The sequence below is a fragment of the Numenius arquata genome, chromosome 8 (assembly GCF_964106895.1).
Source record: "Numenius arquata chromosome 8, bNumArq3.hap1.1, whole genome shotgun sequence".
NCBI classification, from domain to species: domain Eukaryota; kingdom Metazoa; phylum Chordata; class Aves; order Charadriiformes; family Scolopacidae; genus Numenius; species Numenius arquata.
In genome coordinates, this window is record NC_133583.1 from 11,653,171 (window position 1) to 11,670,408 (window position 17,238).

General features: G+C 41.2%; 1 protein-coding gene across 1 annotated transcript in view; it reads left to right on the forward strand.

The window, feature by feature from the left end:
- UROC1 (urocanate hydratase 1) overlaps positions 1 to 17,238 on the forward strand; it is a 42,779-nt gene that overhangs the window by 21,740 nt on the left and 3,801 nt on the right. The window contains exons 11-18 of the mRNA XM_074151842.1: positions 340 to 519; positions 2,025 to 2,122; positions 2,372 to 2,444; positions 3,855 to 3,976; positions 8,526 to 8,596; positions 9,557 to 9,655; positions 11,385 to 11,484; positions 14,312 to 14,393. Coding sequence (XP_074007943.1) covers positions 340 to 519; positions 2,025 to 2,122; positions 2,372 to 2,444; positions 3,855 to 3,976; positions 8,526 to 8,596; positions 9,557 to 9,655; positions 11,385 to 11,484; positions 14,312 to 14,393 — 825 coding nt within the window. The remainder of the gene's footprint in view (positions 1 to 339; positions 520 to 2,024; positions 2,123 to 2,371; positions 2,445 to 3,854; positions 3,977 to 8,525; positions 8,597 to 9,556; positions 9,656 to 11,384; positions 11,485 to 14,311; positions 14,394 to 17,238) is intronic.

Consider the following 17,238-nt stretch of genomic DNA (forward strand, 5'->3'; position numbering starts at 1 on the left):
GGATAGAAATTCTGGCACTCTCAGGGCTTTATCTAATAGTAAACCTTGCTGTCGCACCATATGCAAAGGGCTGAGACTGACCAATAAGACAAGTATGTCATACTGGTATCTGACTTATCTATCAGCATTCCTGCACAGGTAAATGTGAAGTATAAAAGTTGCACCTAGATCTTCATCACCATCATTTCCCACCTCCTGACCACTAAAACAAGGGCTTAGCCTGCCAGGAGCATACATAAACAACCTCTTGGGATGGAGGAATTTCACCTTAAAGAGGAGCTAGAATGTGAAATGATGGCTTCTGTTCAATGGCTTCACTCCATTTGTTGTCTTCCCCAGGGAGAGGTTAGTACATGAGTTGGACACAACAGGAGAGCTGCTAGTTGATCTGGGGTCTGACCAAACTTCATGTCATAACCCGTTCAGCGGGGGATACTATCCTGTACAGCTTGGCTTTGAGGAAGCAAAGCAGCTCCTTTCCACCAATCCGGGGAAGTTCCGGATCCTGGTACAAGAGAGGTAAATGTTTTGGAGATACATGTTTTTAACCTTTAAGTTTAGTTGCTTTGCAAGTGATCAGATCTTTGTCTTTCTTGCAAAAAGTTCCTGTTCTTTGATATTTCAGTAGAAATCTGGAGTAGAGCTACAGCACTAATAACTCCCAACTTTGTGCTTATACAGCTATCACTCAGAATCTGGCAGACATCACTTACCCACCATTTTAGGAATAGTCTCTAGTGTATAAGATCAGAGGTCTGAGCACTAGTGATTTATTTCACTTCTATAAATTCCTAAACTGCATTAGGTTTTAAAAATCTGGGACAATAAGTACACTTCCATGTAGTCTCCCAGTTGGTTTAGGTTCACTGAATAGAGCATAAAAACCCAATGGGTAAGCCAGAAAGTTCATCTAGCCTACCATGCTTCCAGCTGGGGCCAGTAACGGTCCTTTAGGGAAGGACATAAGGAGAGGACAATCTCTCCCAATCTCTGCTCCCAGCTTGCTGCAACTGTAACTAAGTTCTGTTTAGCATCTTGATTTCAGGGAGCTACTCCTTATTTAAAAGTTTTCAAGTGAAGTTGGAACTGGATGTTATAAAGGGAGCAATTTGGCATAACTTGTATATAAATAAAGAATTGTGGAACAGAGGCAGCAAGCTGTAGTGTTGTTCTCAACTGGCATTTTCAAGACTTTATGGCTCCTACCCTGGTTTTGTTCACCTTGAATACTCCTGCTGAAGACCTTTTTCCACTAGGAGGTAGAACATGGGCATATAATCTATTTGACTTTGGATGAGGGACCTACAAGGACCTTTCCAGTTCCTCAATTCTGTATCATACTACTCTAAGACAAAGGTAACAGAAAGGTAAATTTCTGGGAGGGACTAATTTCTAACAAGCTAGGTGTGACCTCAAAAAAACAGGCAATTTCATTAGTTGGCATTGATTTAGCTCTCTAAAGTTCCAAGAGGTTACACCTATGCATGTACAACTCCATATGCAACTGCACATTGAGATTAGGACTAGATAATATTAAGTGGAAATGCTGTCACAGAGAGCAGTCCTGGGGTATGGTCTGCTTATGGAAACAAAGGGAAAATTGAGCTGTTTTGGCCAAGGGAGAGGCCAGAACAGCGTTGTTCAGCCATTTTCAGTTTTTCTGTCTCTGCTCACTTTCTCTGTGAACTTTTTAAACTGTTTTGCGGTTTTGTGTAGGCTGTTTTTTTGTTATTACCATCCAACCTCAGAGCTGGCTGCATTTGTTTGCTGAAAGATATGACCCCTCTCTGCAAATTAATGAAGTTCCCTTAACGACTATAAATCACTTTAAGATTTGCGGATAACAGGTTCTGCAGAGACGGAAACCACTTCATTTAATATCTTATGGATTTATGTCTGAATTTCTCTGGAATCTTTCCATTCCATCTGCCTCCCTCTACACCAGTGACTTTAGTGAGTTCATGAAATTACTCTTTTTGATATTTTATCAATCTCAAGAATAATTTTTTCCTTCTTTATTTCAGTCTGAAGAGACAAGTGGCTGCTATTAACAGACTAGCTGATAAGGGCATGTTTTTTTGGGATTATGGCAATGCTTTTCTCTTGGAAGCTCAAAGGGCTGGTGAGTAGATCCTGGAGTTATGTGGAAACAAGGACAATCCTGCATGCATCTTCCCAGCTGTATATTTTGGTAGGATAGGGTGCGCCACTGTGTTATTCTCACCCTTTAGTCTCTCTTTCTCTTGTTCTTTGAGACCCCTCACCCACTCTGTGGCTGAGGCAGAGCCTTCATGGGAACCCAGGTGCAGTCTGCTTTTACATTTTATAGTTTTTCTTCATCAAGTCACTGACTATTAAAATTCTTTTATAGGTGCTGATGTTGAGAAAAAAGGAGCCAATAAAACAGAATTTCGATACCCTTCCTATGTTCAGCACATCATGGGGTACGTTGGGGAGAGTTTGGAATAAAGCACTCAGGTGCCGTGTGATTCCCTCTGTTTAAGAGGAGAGTACCAGAGAGTCCACTCAGTGCAAATCTTGAAGTGTGCTATAAAGGATGAAAAGGAGTCAACAGTAGCAGTAGAAAAATTGTTCTCACAGGTGTTATGCCAGAGCTAGTCTTATTTTTCTCCACTCTGCAGTAATGCCCAGTGTGGTTTAGGAAGATATCCCATTGGCTGTAAGCATCATGCTTATATTTTGTACTGGCTTCCTTAGAATTACTACTTGCATTTTCCTGCATACAGGGGACAAGAAGAGGCAGACCTGGAGGGATGTGTTGTATGTGATTAACTTAAGTAAACTCTGACAGCAGAGGCTTTGCTAATATTTTTTCCAAAAAGGCATGGCACGTCTTGATAATTTGGTGTAAAGCTTTATCCTCTTTAGAGTTAAAAGGTCTTATGAAAGCAGACACCAGATGTGTGAACAGTAAGCTAAAACATTGCCAAATAAAAGCTCTTCACTCCTTTATGTGAATTGCTGCATTTTCTCTTTTGTTGCATCCATTCTCCTTAAGCAGTTCTACTCAAGATTATAGCCAAGTCACAGCTTCAAACTGTAAATATATGCAACTTCACTTCTAGGTGCTAAAAACAAAGAGCTCTTCAGAGCAGCAGAGCTCAATTCCAACTCATCAAAGGCTATGTCTACACTGAAGTTAAAATCATGTCTGAAGTAGGACACTCTTCTGCCCATCTCACTGACTGAACCTCCTACCCAAGCTCTGCATACTGCTTGTAGGAAAAGCTGAGCTCAGGAGATCTGTTGTGGGTCTGGGTTTATAATGCCTTTTGCCTCTGATTCATGCTTAACTTGCCTGTACCATGTAAATAAGAGCTTGAACATAGAGTTCAAGCTCTGCACCAACCAGACTAGATCTCTTCTTCTGGAACTCAACTGAAGTGCATCTTACTATTGTGTGTAAACAATGCGGACAGCAAATGAGTCTAGACTCTGGCACTTGTTCACAACCTATGCTTGTCTGGTGGTGTAGAAGTACCCAGAGCTAGCCCTGGTTAAGGACAAAAAGACCAGGAAGCAGGGATAGTATATTTGATGAAACAACAGAAAAATTACAATTCATTGGATGATGTACTTGTTTGATTGAACCGCCCAACATTTCTATCAGAATTCTGGCCTGACTGTATTTTTATACACCAGTCGATGGCTGCGTGAAATAGCACTGTTTAATTTCTCAATTAGTGGTCCTTGATGCTTCTGTTTAGATTAGTGCATTGAAAATGTTTCAAATTCTTCCGTCTCCAGCTAATGAAAGAAAAGCACCGCTAGCAGCCAGGATAAATAAGGAAAGAATTTCAACTATCTCTTAATGAAACATGTTCTCTTCCCAGGGACATTTTTTCCCTGGGATTTGGGCCATTCCGCTGGGTTTGTACCTCAGGTGACCCACAGGATCTTGCTACCACTGACTCAATTGCCATGTCTGTGCTGGAAGACTCTATATGCCGGGGAGGTAAGATGCCAACCCATGCCCCCATCACTGGGGGTGCTTTTGAGGAGAAAAGAAGACCGAGACTTGTGTAACGTGTGTTAGCTTTTGGCAGAAACCATAGAAAGCAGTCTCTTGCCTCTTCCATGTGGGCAGGAAATCTTGCTATTCTCCAAACTCCTGTAAGGAGTGTAACCAGTAGGTAAAATGTAAAAACACGGTGTAGAGAGGTTATTGATCCCAAGGCTATTGCTGCAATTTTGGCTAAGAGCCTTTCTTTTAATTTGTTACAGGTTTTCCTGCACTCTGTCACCTTGAAAGTTTAGGGCAAACACTATCTTTCATCAGCAGGTCTGCAGGAGTTTTTTAAAGGAAGTCAGATTGCTTTGTCCCTGTCTCACAGGTGAATGAGGCATGGCAATTTAGGGAGGTTTTTAAGAGGCTAACAAGCAGCTCAGTGGCAGGAAACTCAGGTTTCATGGGTGTGGTGCTCCATCCAGTGTCATTTATTTGTGATTACAATTTTGAGGTCTGTCTCTTTTGCCCTTTGTTAATAAATTGACAGCTGCTTCTACTCACTGGTGGAACCAATCTGGAATATCTTCATGGCTCTGTATGCTACCTGCGTGTCTAGGAATTACACTGTCTTACACTCTCCCACATCCCTGAAAGTGGACTATTACTGTTATTCCCTGTTTATGAATGGGAAGTGAAACAAAGATAATTTTGTGTCAGCAAACGAGAATCCTGATCTCCCAAGTTGTAGTGGAAGGCCCTACTACTTTCCCTTTCTTTGTCTGCTTGTACAGTAACAGGGGAGCAGACTCAAGCCTTAAGTGTCATTGTCCCCTAGCACTGAAGTCCTCATCTCTTCCATTTCCAGAGAGTGGAGCTTTGTGCTTCTCAGAATCAAGGAAGGGATCAGAAGGAAATGGATCACAAATCCAAAGTGTATTTTATGGGGAGGAGAGCATACTATTGAACTGTTTGTTGCTTCTTTCATAAAAGACATCATTGAAATATGGACGGAAGTGTGAAAACTTTGAATACCCTCCTCTTTGTTCTGGAATAATTTGCATTGCAAGGCTCTAGGGTGGTATTTCTGAAAAAGATATACCACATTCAGATATGCCTCTCATTTGAAAAAAACCTAGTGTTATCTTCCTGTAATGTAAGGCTGGTGTCCAGCCTCCTCTTCCTCCCAAGAGTTGAATTATTGTTAGAGTGGGTTGGTCCCTGCAAGGTCCTTAGTTCTATTTTCCTAAACTTTCCTTAGGAGTCATCTTCAAGAAACAGCACTGGTGCATGAAGTGTTTTAATGCAATGACACAGAAGTGCCTACTGTGTTCTATGCATATTGAAACTTTCATGCTTTTAAACCCGGTCCCTCGACTTAATTGAAGGGAGGGTGAAATCCAATAGTGTGGTGCTGGATCTATCTTCAAAAATTTCCAGTACTTTTTTTTTGCCATGTACTGCAATCTCCAGTCGTTTTCTCTCAAGGTTGAAGTGATGCATGGCCTTTGGATGGTTTGCATTGCAAGAGTAGGAAATAAATCAGTTACTGTGTGTGCTGTATGTGGGTGTTTATATAGATGGTAATGTAAAGCTGGGGAGAGAGGTCTCTTTCACAGACAAAAAGCATTATACTCTTGCATGCATATTCATCATTTAAATGAAAAATGACATTTAAAAAAATCCCAACAGGTGAAAACAGGCTACAGGGCAAGGCTATTATTGGATTTGCTGCTGACTTTGGCAGGACAATGGGGATAGGATTTCAAAGAGAAATGAAAACAGAATTTGGCCAGAAAATAAACAGCCATTCATGGATTCAAGTTCTTGAGTATTCCACTTGCTGTCCACTTCCTATGGGACCTGGGCTTGGACCAAATTGCAGGGTCTGGATATCCTCACACAGATATACATCTAAAATCTGAACCTACCTTTGAATTTTATAAAAGAATCTGTTATGAGGGCTGAGCGAAAACTCCACAGAGCTGAAGTCTGTTGCATTCCAAGTCTAAACTTTTGACCTGGCCTTGAGTCCAATGTTAACCATTCTTCTCCTTTTGTGGAGATGAATTTTTGTGCTTAAACCTCACAAACTGAAAAGGTCCTATGCAGTTTAATTACCTGCTTCCACTCCTAAGGAATGTGAGCTTCTAAATTAGCCTTTGCAGGAGAGATGCAGCACTGATGATTGGAGTGTAACTTGGATTTATGACCTCTGTGGTAGTTTGAAGGCTGAGCTGATGCATAACGACACAGATCTCCCAAGAGCAAGGTGAGCTAAACTCTGTGTTGATGAGGACTATTCCTCTGAGTACACAATGCTTCTAGTATCTTTTAAACACTAAATAAGTACAAGGGGCAATGAAATACCAGAAGCAACACAGTAGCTTGCCTGACTTCAAAACATACTTTTGTTGGGGTGGGGATGTGGAGGCAGCAGTTTAGCAAAGGAGACACACGGAGTTACTCCAAAGTTAAGATCTTTCTAGAAAGAGCTGTAATAATTTTTCAATTGCAGAAAGTAAGACTAAGTAAAGGGGAGGATTCTTCACTTCCCTAGGGATAATTGATGAAATCCAACTTTGGAGACACCACAGTTAAGACAGAGAATATGACTGTTTATTGGAGCTGGCAGGGAGGGACAGAAGTGCTGTGTTGAGATATGTCCTTGTAGCCAGTATTCTCATCTGGCTTCTCTTCTGAATATGTTCTATAGAATTAACAGACAGTAAGATCTTTTCTATAAGTTTGTGCACTGTGAAGTATAAAGAATGATAAGTAGTCTCTGAGATACCTTATACAGGTGATAGAAAGGAACTCGTTCTCTGTTTGGTATTCTAGAGTAACTCCTGTAGACTCTCATTAAATATCTGTAACAACCTAAGTGAGTGCTACCCATTACCTTCTAGAAGATGTTTCCTTAAAGCTTATAAACGGCAGCACAATCCTACTAGGACAGCACTAGCAGGTGTTTTATCTTCCACTCCCTGCAAAGCTAAGAGTGACAGGTCTTTTTAGGATCACTGGAAGTCTCTATATGGAAGGCCTGCCTCTGCAGGCATGAGCATATTTTACATTTCCTTTTAACAACATGTTTAACCTGGATTAAATATGAGTATCTTGCCTTTCCTCTTTCCTTTTTCTAGTTTTACTATGGATATCTGCTGACACATTGCCTAGTGGAAAGACAGTAGTCTAAACACTCTTCTCAGTTACCAGGGACAATTTCAAGTTAGCAGCGTGCAGTTTCTCTAGTTTGACTGACTTCCAAACATAAGTTATATGTACGTTATAATTTGACTTGAAAATGGGTGAGAGTTGAATGGAAGTGGTGGGAAACATGCTATATTGGTGTCTGCAGAAATGGTTACAACTTGAAGCTCCAATGCATGAGCAAGTCACTGTGTCTCAGCACATTGCCACACGCCAGCTGAGCCCTGGTCACTGGCCATATCTCTCAGGACAAGGCAATGTGACACAGCTTAGCCCCCAGAGAAAAAGCCTGCAGGCAGTAACTTCTACAGCCACTGTAACCTCATCTGAGATCACACTCAGCCTGCGTGGAAAGGCCTAACTGTAAAAGCCCCCAAAATTGACAGACAATGCTTCTGTCCCGTTCCATACCCCATTTCCCTTTTGTCACTCGTTGCTACAGATGGTGCCATGCCTTTGGAGGCAGCTGACTGTACTGAGCTCACCACGTATCTGACAGATACATGCCATATTTCACTTATGTTTCACTTCACTCTGGTTTGGCTGGTTGAGATGAAATGGCACAGCTATAATTGTGAAGAGAAGCTGAAGAATATAAAAAAGAATAAAATATAAAAATATGTAATTCTCTTCTTATATAATAACATATATATCTAAACAAGGTGGAGGATGGACTTACACATAAAGTAGCTACTCCTTAACAAGTTTTTCTGTGCAGTTTGTGCTCTGTAGTAATGCAAGGCAACACACCTCACTTTGTAGAATAAGACACCTCAGTTTTGTCTTGGGATAAAAACAATTGCTTGCGCCATTTAGTACAGAGCAACTGCTATGCTATAAATCTATATCCCAGCATTGGTGTAACTTATCTGCAAGTACGTATTGCCAGCTGCTGCTGAGAATTTCTGCTGGCTGACTCAAAGGAGTTATTCACTACCTGATGCGAAACTGGACTGTAGTACCCACTGTGATGGAGTTTCCTAAAGCTACTAATTTAACATAGGCTCTGAAAGGGTTCGGGCATTTAGAAGGTGGCAAGCCAGGTGACCAAAAATGAACAGTACATGTAGCCTGTATTCCAAGGTTTAATTTAGTTTGCTAAAGATCTGTATGGGAGTTATCATACCAGCTGCCTCCTGGGTGACATCTCATACCTTTCTCTAAATATATGGTACCAGCTACTGTATCAGCTGCACAGAAGTTTCTATATAGCATTTCCTATATGCGTGCTTGTATCTGAGAGTAGAATTTGACTTCCTAGTGCTGTCAGATGAATTAAATTAAATTTAGAGCATATTGCCTTCATTTTCAAAACCTCTTTTCTTTTCTTGCTTTCTCTTGCAAGTGAGCACATCTGTGAAGCAGCAGTACCATGACAACATCCGCTGGATTCGGGAAGCTGGCAGGCACAGCTTGGTAAGTGCACAACCTCCTTCAGCACATGTGACTACTCCTGGTCCAGAATGCAGTTTTGGAATGCTGGAGTGAAAAGCAGGAATGGGCGTGAATGAAAACACGGGCTGTAACTCCTAGGGCTGAGAACTTAAACATCTCTCCACAGCAGGGCTTTAGGGTGAGCTGAAGCAATTCTTACCTTCTCTTCCTCATCTGAAAGTGTTCAAATAATCCAGCAATATCTAGTCTAGAGTGAAACAAGCCAATGATTCACCCTCCACCTCATTTGTAACTACCTTTCTTTCAGAACACTATTCAAAATATCCTTCATGGCATTGCTTTGGCCCAACCTCTCCATGTCTGCAGTTCCCAGGACACTTTTTAAAACAGGTGATGAGGCCAAAGAACTGCCGCCCTTTTGCGCTGTGGGAAGCAGGATGCCAGTGAAGCATCCTTTGGTTTTCTTTTAGGGCAGGCTCTCACTGTGACAATAACGGGTAACACTGTAGGGCTTACATGTGCTCTCCTCATCTGGAAGCCAGATTGGTCTGTGGGGTAAAAGATGGAGGGGAGCGTGGCCGTGCAGCACAGATGTTCTTTGCCGTTGTTTGCCATTCCATATTTCTCTTCCCTTCCAGCCCACCACCACCAGTTCCAAATCTCTGCTTCTCTGCTGTTGATAAGGGATTTGTTGATAGAGGGATTATAGACTAGTAATCAGGTTGATTTAAAAAGTGGGATTTATTGGACAGTAGCAGCTGAATACAGAAATACATCTCGCTGATTGTGTGAGTGGAGATAAAACTCAGTTCAAAGAGGGACTTTAATTCCTGGTTTTTTTCTGGAAGCTGGATGTTGTCGAAGAAATAATCTGCACTTTCTCCTACAGAAGGGGTCAATCCTGTGACTCCATTTATCTGGGGCCTGAAGATAAGCCAGTTGCACAGAGAACCTTATCACTGTGGCATTTTTATTTTGCAGGTTGTTGGCTCTCAAGCTAGAATCTTATATTCTGATCAGAGAGGTCGTGTGTCTATCGCGGTGGCTATTAATCGAGCGATTTCCGAAGGAAGGATTAAGGTTTGTCTTTTTTGTCTTGAAATGGTCCGGTAAATGTGTTTAGTGTCTGAGACTGGGGTGGCAGGTGGGAAAGGAGAAAAAGCTTCAACCAGTGAGAGCAGAAGTGCCTGCTGTTTATATGGGACCAATATTCTGTTAGCATGTGTTAGAGCTCAGTCCTCCTCTCTGCCTGTTACTACTGTTGTGCTACGTAATAGAAGAGAGACAGGTTTAGGAACTCTCTGAAATATGCTACCTTTTATTTCATGTTGGGAATCTGCCTTATTTTCTATTTGGGCATCTACAAACAACAATCCTGCTGTGATTTGCTGAAAACACAAGGCAGGGACTGTAACTCCTTAGCAGTGTGCCCCAAACATTAAATGTACAAGAGACTGTGCCACTGCCCAGTGCTTCTGTCCCTCACCTTCGGCCATATTAAGACTACAGCCAGCCCTGCAATCAATTTTCATTTGCATTGCATATGTGAATGAAGAAAATCATTAGGCTTGATGCTGCCACTGTAGTTTGTAATAAGTAATATCTTAATCATCTGAATAAAATCCCACTGACCATATGTGGTGGTGGTAAAAGCACATACTATGGGCAAGATTGTGTAAGGATTTTCTAAGTTCTTCATGAGTATTGCAGGTGACAATGAGTATTACAATGTGACATACTGAGGGACCAAAATCCTGAAGGCACCACTCAGTAATTATACCCATTACTTCCTGTTTATACTGCGGCATCAGACCAAGACATGTTCACCCATTCATCTCCATCTCTTTTATAGCTGAATTAAAATTACCCTCTTTAAAGGGGTAAACTCAAGTAAAACTTACAATGGATTCTAGCTAGAAAAGGTCTGATTTTTGTTACTTAGAAAATATTTGTTAAAATATTTCAAATACTGTTGACCTTTTCAGGATTTAAAATGAACGTCACTGCAAGCTAGTCTTAAAAAATAAACCTGACTAGACAGAGCACTCCCTTGGAGCTATGACTGACAAGGTCACACTCCCAGGCCCTTTAGATTTTGTTGCGTCCTTTTTTTCATTTCTGCAAATCTCCATTCCCCTCTCACAAGCTGGGTGCTCCTGTCTATTTTCAATGACTTTCTAATTCACTGCCAGCATAAACCAGAGCCAGCTAATTCCAGACCACACCATGCCAAGAGTGAATTACTCCCATATAAACCCTGTGCATGGCAAATGATAATGAAGACCTGCAAGCTGGTCTAGATTCGTACTGTCAAGTAAATTCCAGATCAAGAATGGACTTGTTTGAGCTGTATGAAACCACTGATTTTCATTGGTAACTTATTTTTAGTCTTGAAGTCTTCCAGAAGAATGAACCAGTGTAAAATTTCTTACTGTTAGTTTTCATTTCCAACAGCAAACAAAATGCTTTTTTAATGAAGATTTTTGCATACTGAAATGTCTTTGAAATTTCAGCAAAGAAATGCTCAGATGAAATAACCATAGTGCTTCCCCTCTCCTCCCTGCCCTCCTTTGAGGATGCCATTGGTGTAAAAACAAGCTCTTGTTTCTAGTTATGAAAGGATGGTGGCTGGTATGTGAACAACAGTTTTATAATAAATAATAGCAGGCAGAGAATTTATTTCAGGGGGTTTAGGAGAGGGGACAAAGCTGAGGTTTGAAAGGACAGACATGAATTCAGCAAATGATAATACTTAGTAGCATTGACAGTCTGTGAAGGATTCCATTTTCTTGTCCTTGGCTTTCTGCAGGCTCCAGTAGTCCTCAGCAGAGATCACCATGATGTGAGTGGGACTGACAGTCCTTACAGAGAAACGTCAAACATTTATGATGGATCAGCCTTTTGCGCAGGTCAGCAGAGCACCTGAGTCTTGTCTGTCCGGACAAATAAGGAAATCGTTTTAAAACAGAAATCGGGTTTTTATGCAGCATTTTAAAAATGTTTTTGTTTAACCCTTTAGTCCCAATTAAGGTGTTTTCTTGAGAAGCTTTGTGGGATTTAATAGTGATACAAACATGAATGTGCAGCTAGTTAAATAGGAGAGGTCCAGGAGAATGCTGAAAGTTCAATGAAGATGCACCAGATTTACCTGAATGTAAATGGAGAGCAGTCTATCTCAGGACTGTATCTTCTGTTTGATTTTAATTTTGCACCTCATTATTTCAAAGAGCTGATCTTACAGAATTACATCTCTATTTCCTTGGGATCCACAAAATCAAAATCAGGTGTATAATAGTATTTTGCTTAAAGCAAAAAGGTTCACAGCTGTGTTCATTTCATTGCCTGAGGACTCAGGAAAACAGTCTGGAGTTTCTGAAAGGAACTTTTCTGGTCATAAGGGAACATACTTTGATAGTAAAAGCATAAGAATGGAAGTCAGGCATTCTGGATTAGACTCCAAACCTTGTTGCTCACTTACAGTGTGACTGTGGGCAAATCACGTAGGTTTGCTATAGAAAAGGAGCCTTTAATTCTGCACACCTGACCTGAGCTAACCAGTCTCTGCTTTTAAGTTTGTGAAATGGTGCTTTAGAAAAATAAACCCAAGAAATATCAGATTGGAGACCTGAAAAAAATGCGTGAAGCACTAAGCAATTTGTAACCTAAATCTTCCTCAATTTTCCATCCATAAAGTGGAAATTATGATAATGGCTTTCACCCAGTAGTGTTTCTGCATGTCACAAATGGACAATCACAAAGTGGCTTGAGATTGGAGGATACAAACTGCTGCAGAAGGAGAAATTATGATAGAGATAGCTGAGCATATTGAATTACTTCCATTACGGGAATTCATAATAGAACCAAATTATGGCTCAATTTTAAGGAGGAGAGTTCCCTGCTATCTTAACTGGATTTCCTGATGAAATGAGGCTTTTAGCTGTGTCTGTCAGCCCCACTTCAACACTGTTTAAGCATGTTGGCTAGTTCTAATAGGCCAGATGGATCAATGCCTCAAATGATGTTTGATTCTGACAAGCTGTGAGAAAATGGTGCAGCTGGGCAGAGAAAAGCAATCCAAAGTAATGTCTCCACCAAAGAGTTTAGCAATGTAAGGAAACCTCAGGCAATGACCTCAGAAGAAGGCGACAGAAACAAGGCTTTCTAAAACCCCATTGCTCACCATGCTATGTGTTTTTCTTTGCATTTTCTGATTTACATGAACCATTTGCCTTCTCAAAGGGCTTATCTAAAGCCTATTGAGCACTGATTTCACTGGTCTTTGAAGCCAAGCCCAACTCTATTTTACCAGATGAGCCTCTGGAGGTAATAAAAGAACATCTTAGGTCTTCTTCTCTCCCTTCTTTCCTGTTCTTTTAACACCGTATTTGAGCTGGTTCAGTTGAAATTGGCTCCTCTGTAGCATGCAGGAATTTTCCAGAGTGTTTGCCTGTCTTATTTTATTTTGCAGTAGTACCTCAGCCTGATCCTTGGCAAACATGGGTCACTGCTGCTTGGCAAAGCGTAGTTCAGCACAGACATTTACACGGTTTGTGACCTTTATCGAAGCCAAGGAGCAGGACGTTATTACATCATTAGTCCACTTGCCATGCTTCTTGTCCAACCTCCACTCCTACCATGCTAGTGGCCGAGGAAGAAATCTGTGCATTTTTAGAATATGGGGATTTTGATCTCTCCCATTCCCTCTTGACAGCACTGTAATTATGATAATTGGGTTATTAAAGTGACATAATGCCAGATGAAAGATGCCATAATGGGGCTTTTGACAGGGTTTAACATAGATTAGTGCTCAAGTAAACTCATTTTTCCATCAGACATGTAACAACTGTGGGGCTGCAAATGTGGCTGGTGGGAATACTGCTGTTTGTCTCTTATTTTTTGCTGTTAAAAGCACAGAAAATTACAAAATTCAGGAAATTTTACCCTATTATCCTCTGCATGTACCTCTTTCTACCTCTCTGGTTATCTCCTCTAGCACAAATTTTAGTGAACATTTCAGTAGAAATCAGGCATTTGACATTAGTCAAATGACATTTGTCTGCTAAATTACTTTTCTTCTTCATTTTTCTTTTTTTTTTTAAACAAAAGGAACCTCCTGTGTGATTTCAGCAGTTCATGTTCAGGATAAAATTCCCCCATATCCAGAGAATCAGGGCACATATTACTTTCATCACAACTGTGTTACCAAACTGCAACTCCTTAGCTTTATACTGTCTTTCTGAATTAACTCTGCAGTCTGATCTGAAAATACTTCAGGCTTCTGAGAACTGCAAGGTGTGTAGTTTTCCAGGTATCCCTCCCATTTTGAAACCCTCCACATGGATGTGTCCAGCCTGGTCTTTTATGATGGAGGCTTCCCCAAGGAGAGGATTGTATTTCCTTCCACCCTCAGGAGGTATCTCCCAGCTGAGTAGTTAGGCTCTTCAACTGCTTGAACTGGATCATAAATGCAGAAAGCACCAGAGTCCTGGCAAACCACAGTGTGAAGTTGGCATTTGAAGCGTAGGGGCAAAGAGTGGGAGCAAAATCTCTCTTGCCTGTTCCTCCCAAGGATGAGATGTTCACCGTATATCTGCGAGAGAAGCTGTGAGTGAACCCTGCCTCCAACACTGCCTTCACACAGCCATAATCAAGGTGTCAGTGGAAGGAGTGAGCACCACAACATAAAAATGAATGCGGCATGTCAGAGCCACGATAACACCTTTCTTCTTCTCCTAGACATGGCGGTACAAAATTTTGTAGGAGATGCATTCAGAGGAGCGACCTGGGTTGCGTTGCACAACGGTGGTGGAGTTGGCTGGTAAGAACTTATTTGTGTTTCTAAAGCTGGACTCTGAATCCTGTTATCACCACTGTGTAGACATGTGGGGAGGAGAGACAGGAGGGGAATTGCAGAAAAGATGTGTCTATTACTGGGGTAGTACAATGTCATGATCATGGGAATGATGGGTTTGAAGACAAGGGCTGAAAGGATCTATTATAAGGTAAAGTGTGGTATTGTATAAAGCTTTATTAATTAATACCCCTATGTCTAGAGTTTTGGACATTGGCCATGGCATAGTTTGGAGAACTTCATTTGCCAAACAAGGACAGTCTGCCTTGGCCTTTCTGAACAGATCCTGCTTCCAAAGTTGTCTTCACACATGCACAGCCAGAGTGTTAGTGGATGGATTATGTTTAGGTTTCCCCTTAAGCTGTGTTTAAATCTGTGACCTTAGGACCCCAATATAAATACTCATGTGCTAAAGTGCAATGAGGGGTTATTGATACAAAGCAGCCCAGGTGCCAGCAAACCCCCCAGTCTTCTTTCTGCCCTTGCTCATCCCTGGTAGGATAAAAGACCACAGCCAAGCAAGAACTGGATTGAACGCTTCCTTCACGTAAGATGCAGAACTGAAAAAAAAATGCCTAAACCAAGAAGCAGAATGAAAGAAATATCGTGTATGGAGAGGGAAACTGATGTCCTTTGCCACTAAAAGGTTACTCTGGATTGGCGGGGGTGCTGGGAAAAGGAGAGCTTGGCCACGGTGCAGTCTTTAGTTCTGGTTTGTTTCTTCCAGCACAGTCCAGCAAAGTCTCTCCCATTTATAGTCATATCCTCATTTTGTGGTGTTGCCAGTCAAAAGGGGCACAACGCTCTATTAAATTCTGTAGTGAATCTTCCCACTTCCCTGTTCCATCCAGCTCTGGAATATGCCAACAACTGCAAGCCGAAAAACTTGTAGCAGATGTTATTCTCAGAGACACTTGATGATACTTAATTATTACTCATCCAGATGAGCTGGATCTAGAAAATAGCCCTTCAAGTCAGATGGAGAATTCCCTCTCCTGTACTTTAACTCCTTTGATTTCAGTGAAGTAACTACTGAATAGAAGGCATGTGAGAGCAAAATTAAACAGTGGGATAAAAAAGCTTTCTGAGGGCTTAGACACACGGAGTGCAAATCTGGCTTTACTGCTTTTGGTGATAATCACCATGGCCAGGATTTTATTCATAACTTTCATCATTCTGAATGGAAAATATGTATCAGAATATCTACTTACTTTGGACATCTCAGTCTCAGACTCCAGAGATAGCAGCAGAATAGATCTGTCTAAATGGCCTTAGCTGAGTTTAACATTTTAAAATATCTGCTTATGAATTACAAGCAAAGAAAATATCTTTCCACTATCTGTTGTGCAAAATAGTTGGAATATTTTTATGATAATTATTAGACTTGCTAAAATAATTGCTTGTGCCACAAACGTTCTGTGCACTGGTGATACTTAATTCAAAGGATACAAAACATCATGTACCCTATCTCTCTGGCCTCTGTCAGACAAATCCCTCCTGCACATTTCTAGCCCTCTGAGAAATTCAATGAGAGATTGGCCGAATGGTGAGACTGCTCTTACTTCTGGAAAACCGGCACTGACGACACTGCAATTTCAGTTGTGTTGCTTTAGTTATTTCTTAAGGGGAGTTTAGAAAGAAGCTCTTCCCCAAGGCAGAGCAGAGATCCTGTCATTTATGTAATGCATCAGAAAAATAGCATCTGGCTGTTCTCTGAAATCAAGGTATCAATGGAAAAACAGAACTTGGTTATCCTTTTTCACATTTCCTATGGCTGCTTAGTGGCTTGTCATCGTGGAACTATATCTGCTCACCCTGTTCTCAGGAGCAGTCATAGCCCTCTGTGATTAAATTACCGTGCTTTAGTGAAGAATGCGGAGCCTGAAAATTAGGCCTGTCTCTGCATGAGCCTTAATCAGCCACCATGCTGAGTCTCCCATGTGGTAACGATGTCCTGTCATTAGATGCTGTGGTCTGGAAAGCCCCTGAGAGCCACAGCACGACAGGTAGTTCTGCTCCACTTAACTAATCGTGGCACCACCCTGGCTAGTTAAAACACTGCATCCCTTTACCTTCTTAGGAGAAAGAGAGGAATAATTTTAATCTGGTAAAAGAAGAAAAACCAACTCCCAACCATAACAAATTACTTTCTTTGCCTGAAAGAGACAGATGCCTTTAGGTTTTAGGACCATTTTTCTTTTTCTTTGGAGAGTTAAAAGTTCAGTTGAGTTTGCCATAAAGAAATCTCCACGTGCCTGACAAAATCCTCTTGTCATCAGCTGATTTGGAAATGTGAAAGTGCACGTGGAAGCTTATATATATATTTATAAACAAATATGCACGTGATTAGAGAGAAATCAAGTTGTTCTTGGCAAGTTTCTGTTCAGGGAGTTCAGAAAAGGCAATTGCGCTGTGTTCACCTGCCAGCCCTCCCTGCAGAGGCTGGGCTTGCCTGGAACTGCTGATGGATCTGCCATGTCTTCCTGTGAGACTGGAGAAGTGCCTTTTACCTGCTTTGATTTTTCTCTGCTGTAGCCTTGTGGGACAAACAGAAAAAAAGCAGGCTTAATATTTATTTAGCTGGAATCCGCATCACATGTGCTGTTTGAGAGACTGAAGATTAACATAGTCTTGATGGTAATTACAGCAAATGAATGTTATTCATTTCTTGCTGCCTGTTTATTTGCAGGAGAATGTATATTTAGCATGGAGCCTGAGTAACCTGTAGTAACAAAAAGGCAGAAGCAATTTAAGAATTGAACTGCAATGTTGACAGTGTGACATCTTGATTGTGAGAGAGGCCTTGTTTTCT